The sequence below is a fragment of the Hemicordylus capensis genome, chromosome 1 (genome assembly GCF_027244095.1).
Source record: "Hemicordylus capensis ecotype Gifberg chromosome 1, rHemCap1.1.pri, whole genome shotgun sequence".
In the NCBI taxonomy this organism is placed as follows: Eukaryota; Metazoa; Chordata; class Lepidosauria; order Squamata; family Cordylidae; genus Hemicordylus; species Hemicordylus capensis.
This window is the reverse complement of record NC_069657.1, coordinates 384,790,341-384,805,104: the sequence shown is the minus strand read 5'-3', so window position 1 is coordinate 384,805,104 and position 14,764 is coordinate 384,790,341. Positions and strand designations below refer to the sequence as shown.

The window sequence follows — 14,764 nt, the reverse complement described above, 5'->3', positions numbered from 1 at the left end:
CCATTTGCAAGGCAGGTTGGCTTTGTTCTCACCCCCCCTACATATGGCCTCCCTCCTCCCAGCCTCGCTTCCATTCTTTCATAGCCTTTTCTCATTGTTCCCTCACCACAACCCTTTCTGTTGAATCCAACAGAAAGTCATGCAAGCAGACTCAAGTCCATTGAAACATTATTTTAGGGCTACACCTCAAAATATGAAGTGTATATGGGACAAATAGGTACTTGAAAATACATGCACCTTACAGATACACTTCTCTCAAAGCCAGGGCTGGCTGCAGCTGCCTGTAGAATATAGATAAGGAAAAGTTGATGTGTTCCTGTGCAATAGTGCAGTGGCCTTGAGAAGGCATCCAAGAGGACAGTGGCTGTCAAGATTGAGGCCCCAACGAAAATACACACAAAAGTAGTTTCTTATGCCCAAAGTCTAACTCTACTCCAAAGGGGATCATGCCAATTACGTAATTTGACTTGTCCTGAAAGATGAAAACTAAGAAATGCCACTCTGTGGGAAAGTGCATTTAAATGAGAAACAGATTAAACTAAATCCCACATGATCAAGTACTTGTTTAATAAGACCGTTGGAAAAAATATGCAATGCTGGACTTGGCTTCGGCACATTCAGATTTGCTGCATGCATGATGCACACATGCTTAGCTGTAGTCCTGCAGCCTGTGTGTATGTTTGTGTGTGTGTAGAGCAGGGACTGTTTGTGTGTATAGAGCAGGGACTGAAGTAGGGGTCTGTAGGGGCCTATTCTAGACCCCATTTTCTTCCTTGTTAACCAGCTATACTGCCAGGTGGATGCTGTACCAGGCTGATGAAGCAATGTAATTCATGTTGGAGGCCTTCTTACACTTATCTATGCAACACAATCTTCCCTAGGCCCATAGCATTCAGGCTACTCTTGCAACAAGCAGAAGTAGTGCTGGCCAACATGTGCAGCATACTGTGGGCAATTTTGCACTGCCCAGGCTGCTCTTGGCATCTAAAACAAAGCCAGCACTGTTGTGCAAGAGTGCTCTTGTGCTAATTCATAATTGGCACATTTGTGCTTGTGTAATGCTCTAGCCATTGGAAATAATGGCCATAGTGTCATGGAAGCACAATTGTACATGTTTGGGTATCAATGTGAGTGCTTTTGTGCATCAGCACCAGTGTTGTTTTAGACACCTGCAGCAGTATAGGTGGTACAGAACTGCCCACGGTAGGCTGTGTGACATGTTGGCCAATGGCCACTGTGTGTAAGATTATGGGGAAGAATGAGCTGCCAGATGCCCTTAGATAAGTGCAGAAGGGCCTCATGATTAACATGAATTGCATAGCATTGTCTGGTGCACTCAGAATAACAGTCAACAAGAAGGGGAGAAATTGCCCTTTGACAGGAGCCATGCTTCTATCTGCACATTTAGAGTGTATCTTTGTATTCTTTTGTCATTTGAAACAGAGTTAATAGTGAAGACAACCAATTTGGAAAATCACCTGTGCAGTTATCTTATACTTATATTTCACTCACCAGCCAACTGGACATACTTTTCATAGGAATTGGAGGACATCTAGGTCTCTTCAGTAAAAGTAAGTATTATCAGAAATGTTTTTTTGGGGGGGGGCAATGTTCCAAGCTCTTAAATTGCATGTAGTACCAGCATCTTCATATTTCTTGGTGGAAATGAATTGGGTATTCAAAATTACAATCAACTGACATTGATTTTGGCAAGGGTGCACTTTCTTTTGAACTGTCACATGATCCTGCTAGAACTCAATTGGGCAGCCCAATCCAGCAAGGAGATTCTGCTGGTGTTACAATCCAATCATTTGGAATCATTGCAATTGATTCAGGAATTTTAAAGAAAGAGAGAGTGATTTTATGAAGAGCGGTCAAGCTAGTGGCTCCTTAGCACCCCCCAGTCAGGGTGATTAACAAAGCTTCTGACATCTCCAGCTCAGTCACCATGCCTCTTCCCAGCAGGCCCTAGGCACAGCTCTCTCTAAGTACTGCAAGGACAGTGCCAAAGCCAGTGTGTGAGCTGAATCAACCTGCAGCCACTTATGCTCTTTGCAAGCCCTTTTAAGGCCTCTGGATCAGGCACAGTGTCTCCCTTATTAAGCACCATGATAGGGATACCAAAGTGAGGCAAGGTGTGGATGAAGAGGAGGAATCCATGCAAGGCATTGGTGCTACATCCCTACTGATTCCCTGGATGACTGATTTTGCAAGGCACCAGCAGCTGAATCCTTTGTGTCTGTGATGCCAGCTACTGTGGATCAGGACATCAACATTTCAGTTTCTATACCCATTTTCCATATTGTTTCCAAATCTTGTGTGTGATCTTATGATAATGCACAAAGAAGTGCTACTTGTTTCTTCATATTATAGAACTAGGGCTCTTCCACTGTTCTCGGATTTACAGAAGCAAAGAGAGAATCTGGAAATTCAGTTGAAACATTCAAGCAACACATTGTGATTATGTAAACCTTACATTATCAACTGCTTGGTACACATTGTCTAGTACAATCAGATATATTTTTATGTTAAATGTATTATCTTTATTTTATCAAGTAAGCAGGACTATGAGCGGCAACTAATGAAAAAATGAAATTAACAGCTTGCATTAATGCTGCAGTTATCAAGGGCAAGTATACAGGTCAAAGGCAGGTTGTAGATTACACCAGAACTTGTGCTGGTAAAATCCAGCAAGGAAAGGTGCCACCTAATCAGATTGTAGGGCAGGATTTTAAAAATAAATAAATCCCGATAAGCAACAAAAATAACTTGGCAAGAGAAACCCTGTTTAGAGAGCCATGTTCTTCAGTGACAATTAGGCAGGCTTTGGCATATAAAATGTAGAATATTAGCATCATTTATCATTTAAACATTCAGTGTGGAGGACTTAACTTATTTTCATTCTCCCTCTGGCCTGCGATTCCAGAGTGCCAAACTGATAAAGTCTAAGGACCAAGTCACACATTACTTTCACTGTGTGAGTTTGCAACTTTTCCTGACATGATGAATGCTCTGCTATGACGTAGGACAACATTGACAAAGAAACTTTGTTTTAAAACAAATGCAAGACAAAATTACATCATGATTGCATATTAAAATTGAAAAGTAATGTGTGATTTGTTTCAAATTCCCTGAATCAGGTCACTGGCAGGAAGTCTTCAGGACACTAACTTGGAAAAATGGTTGCTGTAAAAGCTGCCTCAATCATTTAGGATTCTTTGAGGATGTCATTAAGTTGTTCATAGGGATGTTTTCTGGGATAGATTATATCTGGATTTTCAAAGGTGTTGACAGAGTTCTTCACTAAGGACTTCAGGGGAAACTTTAGTAGTCATGCAACAAAAGGGCAGCTTCTTTTATCTTTGTTTATTGACCGAATATTGTTGTTTTATGTTTTTAAAACCATATATTGCCTTATCATAAAATGCCTCAAGGTGCTTTACAGGGTTTAAAAACATAAATAGTATGCAATTAATAAATAACAAACAAATACAAGCACTAAATGCAACAGATCAACTAATACCAAGAGCACTGAACAGCATCGAGGAATATACAGAGCAGCAAGAATCTGATTTTCTACTATAGAACAAAGATGCCCTTTCAAAGAGCAAGGAGAGAGAATAGGCCTCCCCCTGGGAGAGCGTTTCCTAGTGTAGGGGCAATAACTGAGAAAACCCTGTCCTGATGGTTGGGCCTTGTCTGGTTTTGGCACACAAAGTAGGCTTCTCCCAGGTAACCTAGTCAGGAAGACTCATCTGGGAGCATGTGGTCCTAAATTCAGATACCTAGGGTCCAAGATTTTTAGGGCTTTAGAAGTAATAAGTGCAACCTTGAAACAGATCCAGAAACAAACATGCAGCTAGGGCAGCTGTTTCAAAATAAAGGCAATATGCTCCCTGTGAGTGACCTCGGTCAAAATCCTGGCCATTTTGTACTAGCTGTAGTTTCCTAAAGCTCTTCATGGGCAGCCCTAGGTAGAATATGTCATAGTAGTGCAAATGTGACATGAACAAGGCATGTGTAATAGACCTGCCTGCCTTTTCAAGGAAGGGATACAGCTGCCCCATCAGCAGAAACTGTGCTGCAACTGTCCTGGCTGTGGCTGTCTCTTGGGCATTCAGGAGTAATGCTGAGTCAAGCAGGACCTCCAAGCTGCACACATGCTCTTTCAGAGGCTGTGCAATCCATTCTTCTTCACTGTCCTTTGTAGTGACTGTCAGCATGTGTCTTATCTGCATTAAGATGTGACTTATGGACCCACATTTAGCCCATTACTACCTCTAGTTCCTGATTCAGCACATCCACCTCCTCTCTGGGATCTTATATCATTTTGAGAAAGCTGGGTGTTGTCCACATATTGGTGATATTACAGCCCACATATCTGGAAATGCCACCCCACCCCTCCACCCCCCAGCCACAGCAGTGTAGATAGTGGCTGGTTAGAGATCAAGCAGCAGAGGGCGGGAATACGCACCTGTTCCTCAGTGCACCTGCTCCAATAAAACTAGCAGCCCCTTGCAGTTCTAAAAGCAACTTTAAAAAGCAACACCAGGAGATCTGATCATGAATTGTCATTGTAATGTTTAGTCTGGCCCTTATACAAGTCCCTGCCATGGTGTTGTGATGGACACTTGCTTAAACGGCTTTTAAAAAGGGCTAGCAAATTCATGGAGGATATATTATGTTATATTACAGCTAGATATAACCTCCATGTACAGATAGAGCTTGCCTCTGAATATGAAATGCTGGGGATCATTACCGCTATGCCCTGATTGCAGGTTTCCCAGAGGTATCTGACTGGCTGATGTTGGAAAAGGAAGAATGCTAGCCTAGATAGATCCTTTATTGACCTAGCAAGACTCTCCTTATACAGTTTGGCAGTTTAGTGTGGCTGTAACATTGATTACAATTCAGGGCTTACGTGATGTGCAGTATTACAGAGCCATAATGCATCCTGGGTCTGCTGTGGACTTCTAAGGCAGCCCTGCTGCTGCTGTTCTGAAGCAGTGGCTCTGCAGTTTTCCCCATTGATGCAAGTGGTTCTGCATCTGGGCTGCCTTAGAAGTCAACAGCAGACCCAGGATGCATTATGGCTCTGTAATACTGCACACCATATGAGCCAATATTTTCAAAGCATTCCTAAAAGCTGACTTTCAAAAAAAATAAAATAATTTGTTTGAGATTAAAGTCAAATTATATTTCTGGAATGGTCCAGAACCTGCTCCAATTTAATTTCAAGTTTTAGCCACCCTTCTGCAAAAGCGCAACACAGCAAACAACATAAATTTACTGTCCTTTACCTGGATTGTAAAGGCAACTGAAAGTCCTGACCAAAGACTTGGAGCCAAACTAGATGTGATAATGAGATGCTGGGATGCATCTCCACTGTCTTTCAATTTTATAAATAGAGGCTGTTGGGGTGGGGTGGAAGAAATGTGGGTAAGGTCCCGTGCCATTTTATCAATGAAAATCACTTCTCTGAAGCTTGTATGTGCTCCACCTGGAAAAACACACATGCACACACATGCTTTTCTGATTGGGGGAGAGATTTTCGCCAGGACAGTGGCAAACATTGAACAACTCTTCTCCTTGCTGCAGTACTGATCCCATTTCCAGTCTACTATTTGTAAAAGTGTAAGAACAGCAGAGAGATGTCTAAACAATGTTCAGTCTGAAGTGACTGAACATTTATCTTTTGCCCTTTACTTATGGTTGATCAATCTAGTAAAAGGGCTTCTCACTGCTAGCACTCAGAAGAAGCCCACATTCAACACTTGACTCTGCAGACAAGGGCTAAATGCAAGGATGTTTAGGGAGCAAGGGGCATGGCTAGCTGGTGTGCTCCTGCTCCTCTGCTCCCTGAATTCAGGGCTATCGTCATCTGAAGAGGGCTAGAGCTACTGCAGTTAAAAGCACCTGGACAGCAAGGCAAAGGCAGTTGAGCCTGCTCCCTAATTCTGACCACATTTTGGTAGGAAAGCCAAGAGAAAGGTTGTGCTTCTTTTCCTGTGGTCCTGGCAGCATGTCAAGAACCCCTTCTCATGCTCACCAGAGGAACATGCTAAGTTGGAAGCAGAAGGCAACACCCAGCTCAGAGGACTGCTGGAGCACACCACTTTTGGAAGAGTGTAGTAATATTTGAAAGAGTGCAGAAGTCCCTGTGTGAAGAAAGAATGATGAAAAAAATAACTGATCTTTCCCAAGTGATTTTAACAATGCCATTTGATCTACGTAATGACAGCTACTAATTTGCCCCTCAACTACCCTCCATTAGAGAGGGGTAGCTACTTTCTAAAAACCTGTTCTGTTAGATGCATGTATATGGGGTTGTTTTTTTTTTTTCTATTAGTAAGCAGATGCATACTTTTGTGCTCTGTGTGTGTGTGTGTGTGTAATCCTTTGAAACGTGATCCACAATGCCAGCACCAACCACACTAGGACTCCTTGGGCTGTTCTTGTCTGGTGGAGGAGATGTCATCCAAGTATCAACGTGGATTTTGTATAAGCACCTCTTATTGACCATTCGAGTCCTATTGCACTAGCACTACAAATGTCATATAGTAAACAGAGTGAAAGGAAGAAGGCCTAGGGGGGAAAACCCAAGTTTAGCCATCCTGGAATGCCCCCGTTATACTATCCATTGCTTAAAAGACTGCTTCCACTGTTAGCATCAGGCTGCAGCTCATAAGCTATGCCTGAGGTTGTCTCTGAGACAGATCTTGTTGATAAGGCCTTGGAACTGTATGCCAGCAGTGTGGAGAAATCATCTGAGAAATCCTCCTAAGTGTCTCCTCACTGGGAACCCTGAAACTCTCTTCCAATTTCACTTTGGAGAAATGTTGGTTCCAACCCTACTGCATGCCTGACAGAGGACTGCATGAACAGGGTTCCTCCTGTTCAGAGAGTGGTTCTGAAACTGCCTAGGTGAGGCAGTTTTATATGCAGTTTCATGTGGGCAATCTGTGCACCATGGTGGCTGCTGCATTATCTTTCAGATGCTAATTGTGCTAGAGTGCAAATTGCACAGAGGCTGAAACTGAGCAAGGAAGTTGTGCAATCGCATGGCCATGATTTCCAATGGCCTTGCGATCACACAACTTCCTCATGTAATTTCAGCATTTGTGCAACATGTACTGTAGTGCAACTTGCATTTGGAAGATAATCAGTGGCCACAGTGTGCAAAACATCTGCAGAATGGTATGAGAGCCAAGGGATCTACCTGCTCCATCCATGGAGTGGGCTCATTGCTTGCTAGACACACACTCATGAAAAATAAGTCCAACCCTTCTCTTTTCTTTAGAATTGCATGTTCCATTATGAAGCCTTTGAATATGTTATAGTCGCGCTACCATTATATATGACATCTGCAAACATCTTCACACATCAAATATCAGTTTTATTTCCCCCCTCTGAAAACACAATCCCCACATGTTTGCTCTTTAGTGGTGACAAGTTGTTTTCACAAAGATGCTTAACTTTGATTAAAAAAATACTCTCTCATTGTGAAATCAACAATATGCAAGGTAGTCTCCTGGCTGTAGACTGGCTTCCTCAAGTTTATTAGAGGAAACTGCATTACTTTAAATAGTAAAAGATAATAATATTGCAATATCTAGATGTATGTGTATATATATATATAAACATAAATGTTCAAACATTAGTTGTAAGGTAAACTTGAGCAATGAAGTGTCTTTCAGTCCTTAAGAAATAACTGCAGCAGGAGTTCCCAATGTGCAAATCAGATTTCCCTAATGAGCTGCAATCACTTTCAATGAGAGGCACAATTTGCTTGCTCACAAGGTCCTCTGACAGCTGAAGTTTTATAGTGATAGGGCTAGGAGGCAAAGTGTTGGGGCCTGTCCTGTCAATCAATGTTGTATGCCCACCCACTTTTCCAAAATGGACAGCTCTAATTGCCAATGGACAAGTCTCTAGTCTCGTTTAGGGTGTTCATTTTCTCTCAGTTTCTGTTCTGGGGACCTGAAGCCCCAATTTTTTATTTTTTTTTAAATGGCAGGTTTTTTTCTGGTACAGGCATTTGTGTAGATTGTGCAGTTGGCTTCTAACATGAACACTGTTGTTTGAGAACCTTAGATGCAGTGTAGTGATTTCCTAAATGTCCTTGATAGCACATGGGTTAAAGAAGAAAACAAAACGAGAGCAGATCTGCCATTCTGTTTGGGGTGTGTATCAGACTTTCAAATACAGTTTGGGGCTCAAGCCCAATGGGGCATTTCTGACCCAATAGTTTATATTCTTCTAGCACAGAAGGTTGTGCTAGAATCTTCTAGCCCCAGCCGTGGTTTCTTCAAGGCCATTGTGTCTGGGGATGTTGGAAACTGTAGTCTAAAAACATCTGGGGATACAGGATTGGGAGCCCCTCTTCTAGCCTGTGGCCCTGGTTTCTAGAGGAATCTGCCATTGCAGCCCAAGTGTGCCAGTAGATTTAAGCATCTGTCTCCTTAGGAACAAAAATCTGGAAATCCTCTCATCTCATTTACATCTTTCTTCTCCCCCCACTTGCCATAGTCTCTTGTGCCTTTTACTACAGTGTGATAGGCTTCTGCTACTGGATTTATTCCTTTCTCAGCACTGCTTCTTTATGCTGGAAGAACATGCTTTGCTGGGAGCTCTTAAAGGCGGAGGAGCTTTGCAAAAGAAAAGATGTGGCAATTATTCCATTCCCCCTTCAGCAGCCTTCTCCTTTATCCTCAAGCCACCATCATAATGAGACCAGTCTGTGTTAGTGGAGCGCATTGAAGTGTAGGTTACCTGTCTAAAGATTTTATTTCCAATGCACACAAATGCAACCTGATAAATCAGTGGTGCACAAACCTGAAAGCTGTGTTCATTTCTCAAGAACACCTTTATGATCAGCTTGTAAAGGACATTATAGTTGAAGACCAAAGAGCAATATTTATCAACATTTAAATAAAACATTTTGGTGGCATTTATGTATAAATATTTCTTCATATAAACATAACACAAAATTAAATAGATCAGATACACAGACACCATTTAATATACTTCCACTGTTGTCAAAATCATCTGTAAACACCATCTCACACTGAATACAAAAGCAGCTTTTATACCAGGTCCAGGTTCATAACACAGATTCCCACTTTCATAAAGTAAGTTGCATTTTTATTTTTGTTAAATCTGAGTGTTAAGTCAAAAAAGGAGAAAAAAGGCCCACAAAAAGATCAGTCTGTTGAAAGCAGAATATACAAAATTACTCTTCAAAACGTAAATAAATCTGATCTGAAACAGTGCTTTAAAGCACAGTACTTTCCTCAGGGGAGTCCTGACTTTTATAAAGTACAAGTATAGGCACAATCCACATAGAACATCTCCTGTGCAAACTTCACTGAAATGAATGAGAGTCGCATAAGAGCATGATGGGTTGTGCCCATGACCTCAGTATTGACTACATTATAAATACCAGGAATCACTTCTCACATCTCAGCGACAAATATTAAAGCCCTTTTAAAAAAATTTCTGAGAAAGTGCTTAGCTATTTGAAATAGCAGACTACTTACATTGATTTGGGACATTGTACTGCACAAACTTGAAGTATCCACTATTAGTTGTAATAACAACAACCACAGCAACAGCAACAACTTTTCAAAATAGACAAGCAGTTTGGAAAGTGCCAGGTCAGGTTTTTAAAAAAAATATATATATAATTATTTCTCCCCATATCTGAAAATGCTTTTTTTAAAATCTGCCAACAGTCAAATGGAGACAGACAGTCTGGTCCTGAGAACCTGATTAGGATGCTGCATCACAACACCAGCTGGAGAGAAGTGATGTGCTTTTTGCACAGACTTCACCACATGGACTTTATCCTTTCCAGCCCCTTGAACAAATGCATTGGAATAAACACACACCTCATTTCATGATGGTGCTGCCCTCACACTCCCTCCTTTCCTTCTCCAGAAACCAGCAAAAGGATTGGGACTCCCTGATCTACACAGGTATTGTGGTCCAACTTTCAAACAACTTGGAGAATTCCAAAGTTACAGTGGGCACTGTCCTACTATAGTGGCACAATCTAAATCTGAGAACCAGGCCGAGAGAGCCTCTATGACATTCACATTTAATGCAGAAGTACTGCAATTTCCAGCATTTCAGCCTCTCTGTTGACTTAACTACTAATAAGGATTGTATTTCACATCTCCAGGTGAGAAACTGAGCTTCTCATGTTTGAGGAGATTGAGAGTGCATCTCAGTCTTTAAAAATACAGTTCATTTTAGATTCCATTGCAAAAATCTGTGGATAGTATGTGCCCATCTTGTTCTTTTCATTGTTGCACATATTTATTCTGTAGGTTTCACCATTTTAAGGAGAAAACAACACTTCAAAAGTAATAAAAGCTGGGAAATGATTTTCAAGGTCTCTCAACACTACTCACATCTGACAATTATAAGTACCAAGAAGGATATCATCTTTCCTGGCAAATAGCTGACAGGCTCTGACTGTATGGTGTATTCCAGTAATTGACTGTATGGTGTGTTCCAGTAAGTTATTAAATAACCTGGACCACAAGAATGGACTTTACATCTAACAGAGGAGATTATGGGAAACTCTTTTGGGGCAACAAGTAGTTTTGGACAACCTACACAGTGTTTGAAACACACACACCAATCTAGTTTGGCTAAATCTGTCCAAGATGTGACTTGAGTTGGAGCCTATTAGACCCCAGGAAGCTTTGGGACTGGGCTAGCTATGTGTGTTCACCTGAGAATGGAATTACAGGATTAACTCAGAATGGATTTACAAGTATAGAATTAATTCAGTGGATCACTAAGAACTTTCATAATTGCTATGCAACTTCTTGGAATTCTGTAGGAAACCCTTTAGATGTCTGATAGTTCTTATAAAAACTTTGCAATTAGTTTGTTTTTTTTTGCTTAATGTGGCTTAAACAGTTACATTAAACAGGAAGTATTAAAATGATAGATACATACATACAGCAGGCTGCTCTTTTCACATCTTGCAGATGAAATATTTGTAGTCTGTTCCAGCAACCACCTCCCTCCCATTCCTTCAATCCCCTTAAAATATGTTTCCATTGTTAAAAAATACTATTCTATGAAGCATCCCGGGGAATCCGCTTATGAAAAATGACAGACTGTCTCTGCTGATACTGTTGCTTACGTCGTTTCCGTTTGTCGCACTGACACAGCAGCAACATCTTGAAAGTGGTTCTGAATGTTTTATTACACAGTGCATAGCACATAGGGTTCACTGTGCTGTTGATGTAACAAAGCCAGTACCCCAGGTTCCAAACAGTTTGGGGAATTTCTTTGGAAAAGGTGTTTACCAGGACCATGATGTTGTATGGGGTCCAGGTGATAATGAAGGCAAACAAAATGGCACTGAGTGTCTGTGCAGCTTTCTTTTCTTTGATGAGTGACATTCGTTTTCGCTTGGTGATCTGACTTCTTGTCTTCAAGGCAAACTTCTTGGCCAATGTGGCTTCCTTGAAGGACAAAGGCAGGCCAGCAGATTGCTTAGACCCGGTGAAAATGCCATCAGAAGCCACACCTGTGTGTACTGCTGATCCTGGCTGAATTGGAAGCTTGGGAAAGCTTTTCTGCAAGTTTCCATCCTCCACACTTTTTTGTGGATGAAGCTTTTTAGGTCTCCTTTCCTTTGACTCTGTGTCTAACTTCTGCAGTTCATCCTCTGACCCATGCAGATCCTCTGATGAGGGTAGTTTTGTGGAGTTGAGGATAGTGCTATGCCCTGGAAGCTTCAGTACAATAGAGTAGATGGCCCTGGTCTCTGAGGCAATGTCTTCTTCATCAGAAGAGGCAGAGTTCTCAAGAGATGCATTACCATCATTGTTGTTCCAACTGTCGCTGCTGCTGTGCTCCTGATCAACTTGCTCTGAGCTCAGTTTCCAGCTCTTTGATGTCATCCAGAAGTGGCAGCCTCCATATTTCCTTCTGTTGGAGCATTTTGTGTTCTGTTGTTGCAGCTCATAGCTGCTGCAGCTTCTAGAGCTGCCTGTTTGGCTGACAAAGCGTGCTGCCTCAGCATCACTGCCGGAGGCCTGGAGTCCAGCTAACTCTTTGGTACGCTTCTCTGTCTCCTTGTATATCCTCCAGTACAAAATACTCATAATGGTGACGGGCAAATAAAAGGCAGCTATGGCAGTGCCAAAAGTGATGATTGGTTCATTTAGAAACTGGATGTAACATTTACCTTCTTCAACAGTTCGTTCCCCAACCAAATACTGCCATAAGAGTATGGCAGGGGCCCAAAGGATAAATGAAACGGCCCATGCTAAGCCGATCATCACCCCAGCCCTTCTGGTTGTTCGCTTAGCTCTGTAGGTAAGTGGCCTAGTGATAGAAAAATATCTGTCAAAACTAATGACCAGGAGATTCATGACAGAGGCATTGCTGGCTACATAGTCAATAGTGAGCCACAGGTCACAGGCCAAGTTTCCCATAGCCCAGCGGCCCATTATTATGTATGTAGTGAAGAGGTTCATAGAAATAACACCAATGATCAAATCTGCACAAGCAAGACTCAGCAAGAAGTAATTGTTAACAGTTTTCAGCTGTTTGTTGACTTTAAATGCTACAATCACCAGGATGTTTCCTATAATGGTCACAAGGGCCAGAATGCCAGTCAGGAAGGCAATCAAGACAACTTGCCAGACAGCATGCCCACCTAGAGGATCAGGAGGATCACCTTGTGACTCATTAGTGAAGGAGGAGTTCTCATTTGTTTGGAAGATGCCATGGCTGCTCGTGAATGATGATACATCACTGAAAAACCCTGTTCCTTGGGAGTCTCGATTCCAGAAGCTCACATTGGAAGCCAAGGAGGAGACTGTACTGTTGCTAGGCGGGACCATTGTGACGTTCTGACATATTCTGTAAGGGGACCAGGGAAGAAAAAGAAGAAAGAATGAACAAAGTAAATTAAGATGCATTACTTTTCTGTTACCATCAGATGAATTACTATTAGCTGTTTATCTGCAAGTTATTTAAGATGGTTACAGAAACAGCAGTTTCAGCTAAGACAGTTAAGAAAATGAGAGAAAAGTAAGTTAACAAAACCACTTTCTCCAGAGGCGTAACTATAGGGGGGGCAGGGGGGGCACGTGCCCTGGGCGCCATCTTTTCTGGCCACATGGGGGGCGCCACCATGACCAATTTTTTTAAATTTTTTTAAAATTTTTTGTTAATACAAATGTTTCCTGCTCAGTGCAGCAGCGCAGCAGCAGTCAAGGGAGCGCGTCGGTGCCCCCTTCCCCACGAGCGGTCCCTTCCATGCTGCCTGCGCCCCCCCCCATTGCTTTGCTGGCGCCTGGCGGCCAGTCAGTGGCCTGGCTTGGCGGCGGCGGGCGCTTGTGACGAAAAACCTAAGTATAATGTAGTATGTGGGGGGGGGGGGCGGGGCGCGGTGGGGGGGCACCATTTCAGTGCTTGCCCCAGGCACCGTTTTCCCTAGTTACGCCTCTGACTTTCTCCCTAACATTTATAAGTGATTCTAGAATATCATTGTGACACTGAACAAGGTGAAACGCTTCATGATTTGCTGGACATATGACTTGAGCCCTTCTATAAATCAAGTCTTGAGAATTACACATATAAACATGGATTTTTTTCCTGTTTAAGAGACAACTGTTATACAATAATGACTAATTGGTAAATTCTGTTAAACATTGTTTAAATTACTGATAATTATGCTCAGTTATCCTGGGGAAGTAAGAATTAAATAGAAATAGTGTGTCATGTATGGTGGATTTGTCTCATCACTAAGAAATACTTGTCTAACACTAGAAGAACAATTTACAGAATTAGTATTGTTGGAATATCTGAGCAAAAAGGCACCTTTCAAAGTGGTGATTCTCTTATATTTAGCAGGAGGAGCGCAACTGGCCCTCTGTAACCCCAGCACAGCAGCCCTTCAGTGGCTGTTGGTATCTACCTTATGTTTCTTTTTAGATTGTGAGCCTTTTGGAACAGGGAATCATCTATCTATCTATCTATCTATCTATCTATCTATCTATCTATCTATCTATCTATCTATCTATCTAAACTGATTTGCAAACATTTGTTGAAAAGCGGTATATAAATATTTGTAGTGGTAGTAGTGGGGTTAGCCACTTAATGGCACAGTGGGGAAATGACTTGATTAGCAAGTCAGAGGTTGCCGGTTTGAATCCCCGCTGGTATGTTTCCCAGATTATAGGAAAGACTTATATCAGGCAGCAGTGATATAGGAAAGATGCTGAAAGGCATCATCTCATACTGTGAAGGAGATGGCAATGGTAAATCCCTCCTGTATTATTATTATTATTATTTTGCATTTATATCCCACTCTTCCTCCAAGGAGCCCAGAGCAGTGTACTACATACTTAGGTTTCTCCTCACAACAACCCTGTGAAGTAGGTTAGGCTGAGAGAGAAGTGACTGGCCCAGAGTCACCCAGCTAGTATCATGGCTGAATGGGGATTTGAACTTGGGTCTCCCCGGTCCTAGTCCAGCACTCTAACCACTACACATGCTGGCTGTATTCTACAAAAGACAACCACAGGAGTCGACACTGACTCAACGACACACTTTACCTTTTAGTAGTGGGGTTGGGCACCCTCAGGCAGGGAGGAGAGATGCTCTGAGCAGTCCAGCCTGGGTTAGGCTGCTCATGAGGAGCACTGAGATTGCTCCCAATCTCAGCACCCCCATCCTGCCTAATCTGACTTTTTACCCCGACTTGTAGCCAGGGTTAAGGGTGCAA

General features: G+C 42.2%; 1 protein-coding gene and 1 long non-coding RNA gene across 16 annotated transcripts in view; one reads left to right on the top strand and one right to left on the bottom strand.

Moving 5' to 3' along the window:
* LOC128346966 (uncharacterized) overlaps positions 1-2,820 on the top strand; it is a 32,283-nt gene extending 29,463 nt beyond the window's left edge. Inside the window, exons 2-3 of the long non-coding RNA XR_008317322.1 lie at positions 1,444-1,571; positions 2,374-2,820. This is a non-coding gene — a long non-coding RNA (uncharacterized LOC128346966). The remainder of the gene's footprint in view (positions 1-1,443; positions 1,572-2,373) is intronic.
* A 4,555-nt stretch (positions 2,821-7,375) lies between these two features.
* The window catches only part of CHRM3 (cholinergic receptor muscarinic 3), a 417,691-nt gene continuing 410,302 nt past the window's right edge, over positions 7,376-14,764 (bottom strand). For all 15 annotated transcript variants that reach the window (XM_053300799.1, XM_053300692.1, XM_053300803.1 and 12 more), the window contains one exon: positions 7,376-12,894. In XM_053300799.1, coding sequence (XP_053156774.1) covers positions 11,094-12,875 — 1,782 coding nt within the window. In that variant the 5' untranslated portion in view covers positions 12,876-12,894 and the 3' untranslated portion in view covers positions 7,376-11,093. The remainder of the gene's footprint in view (positions 12,895-14,764) is intronic.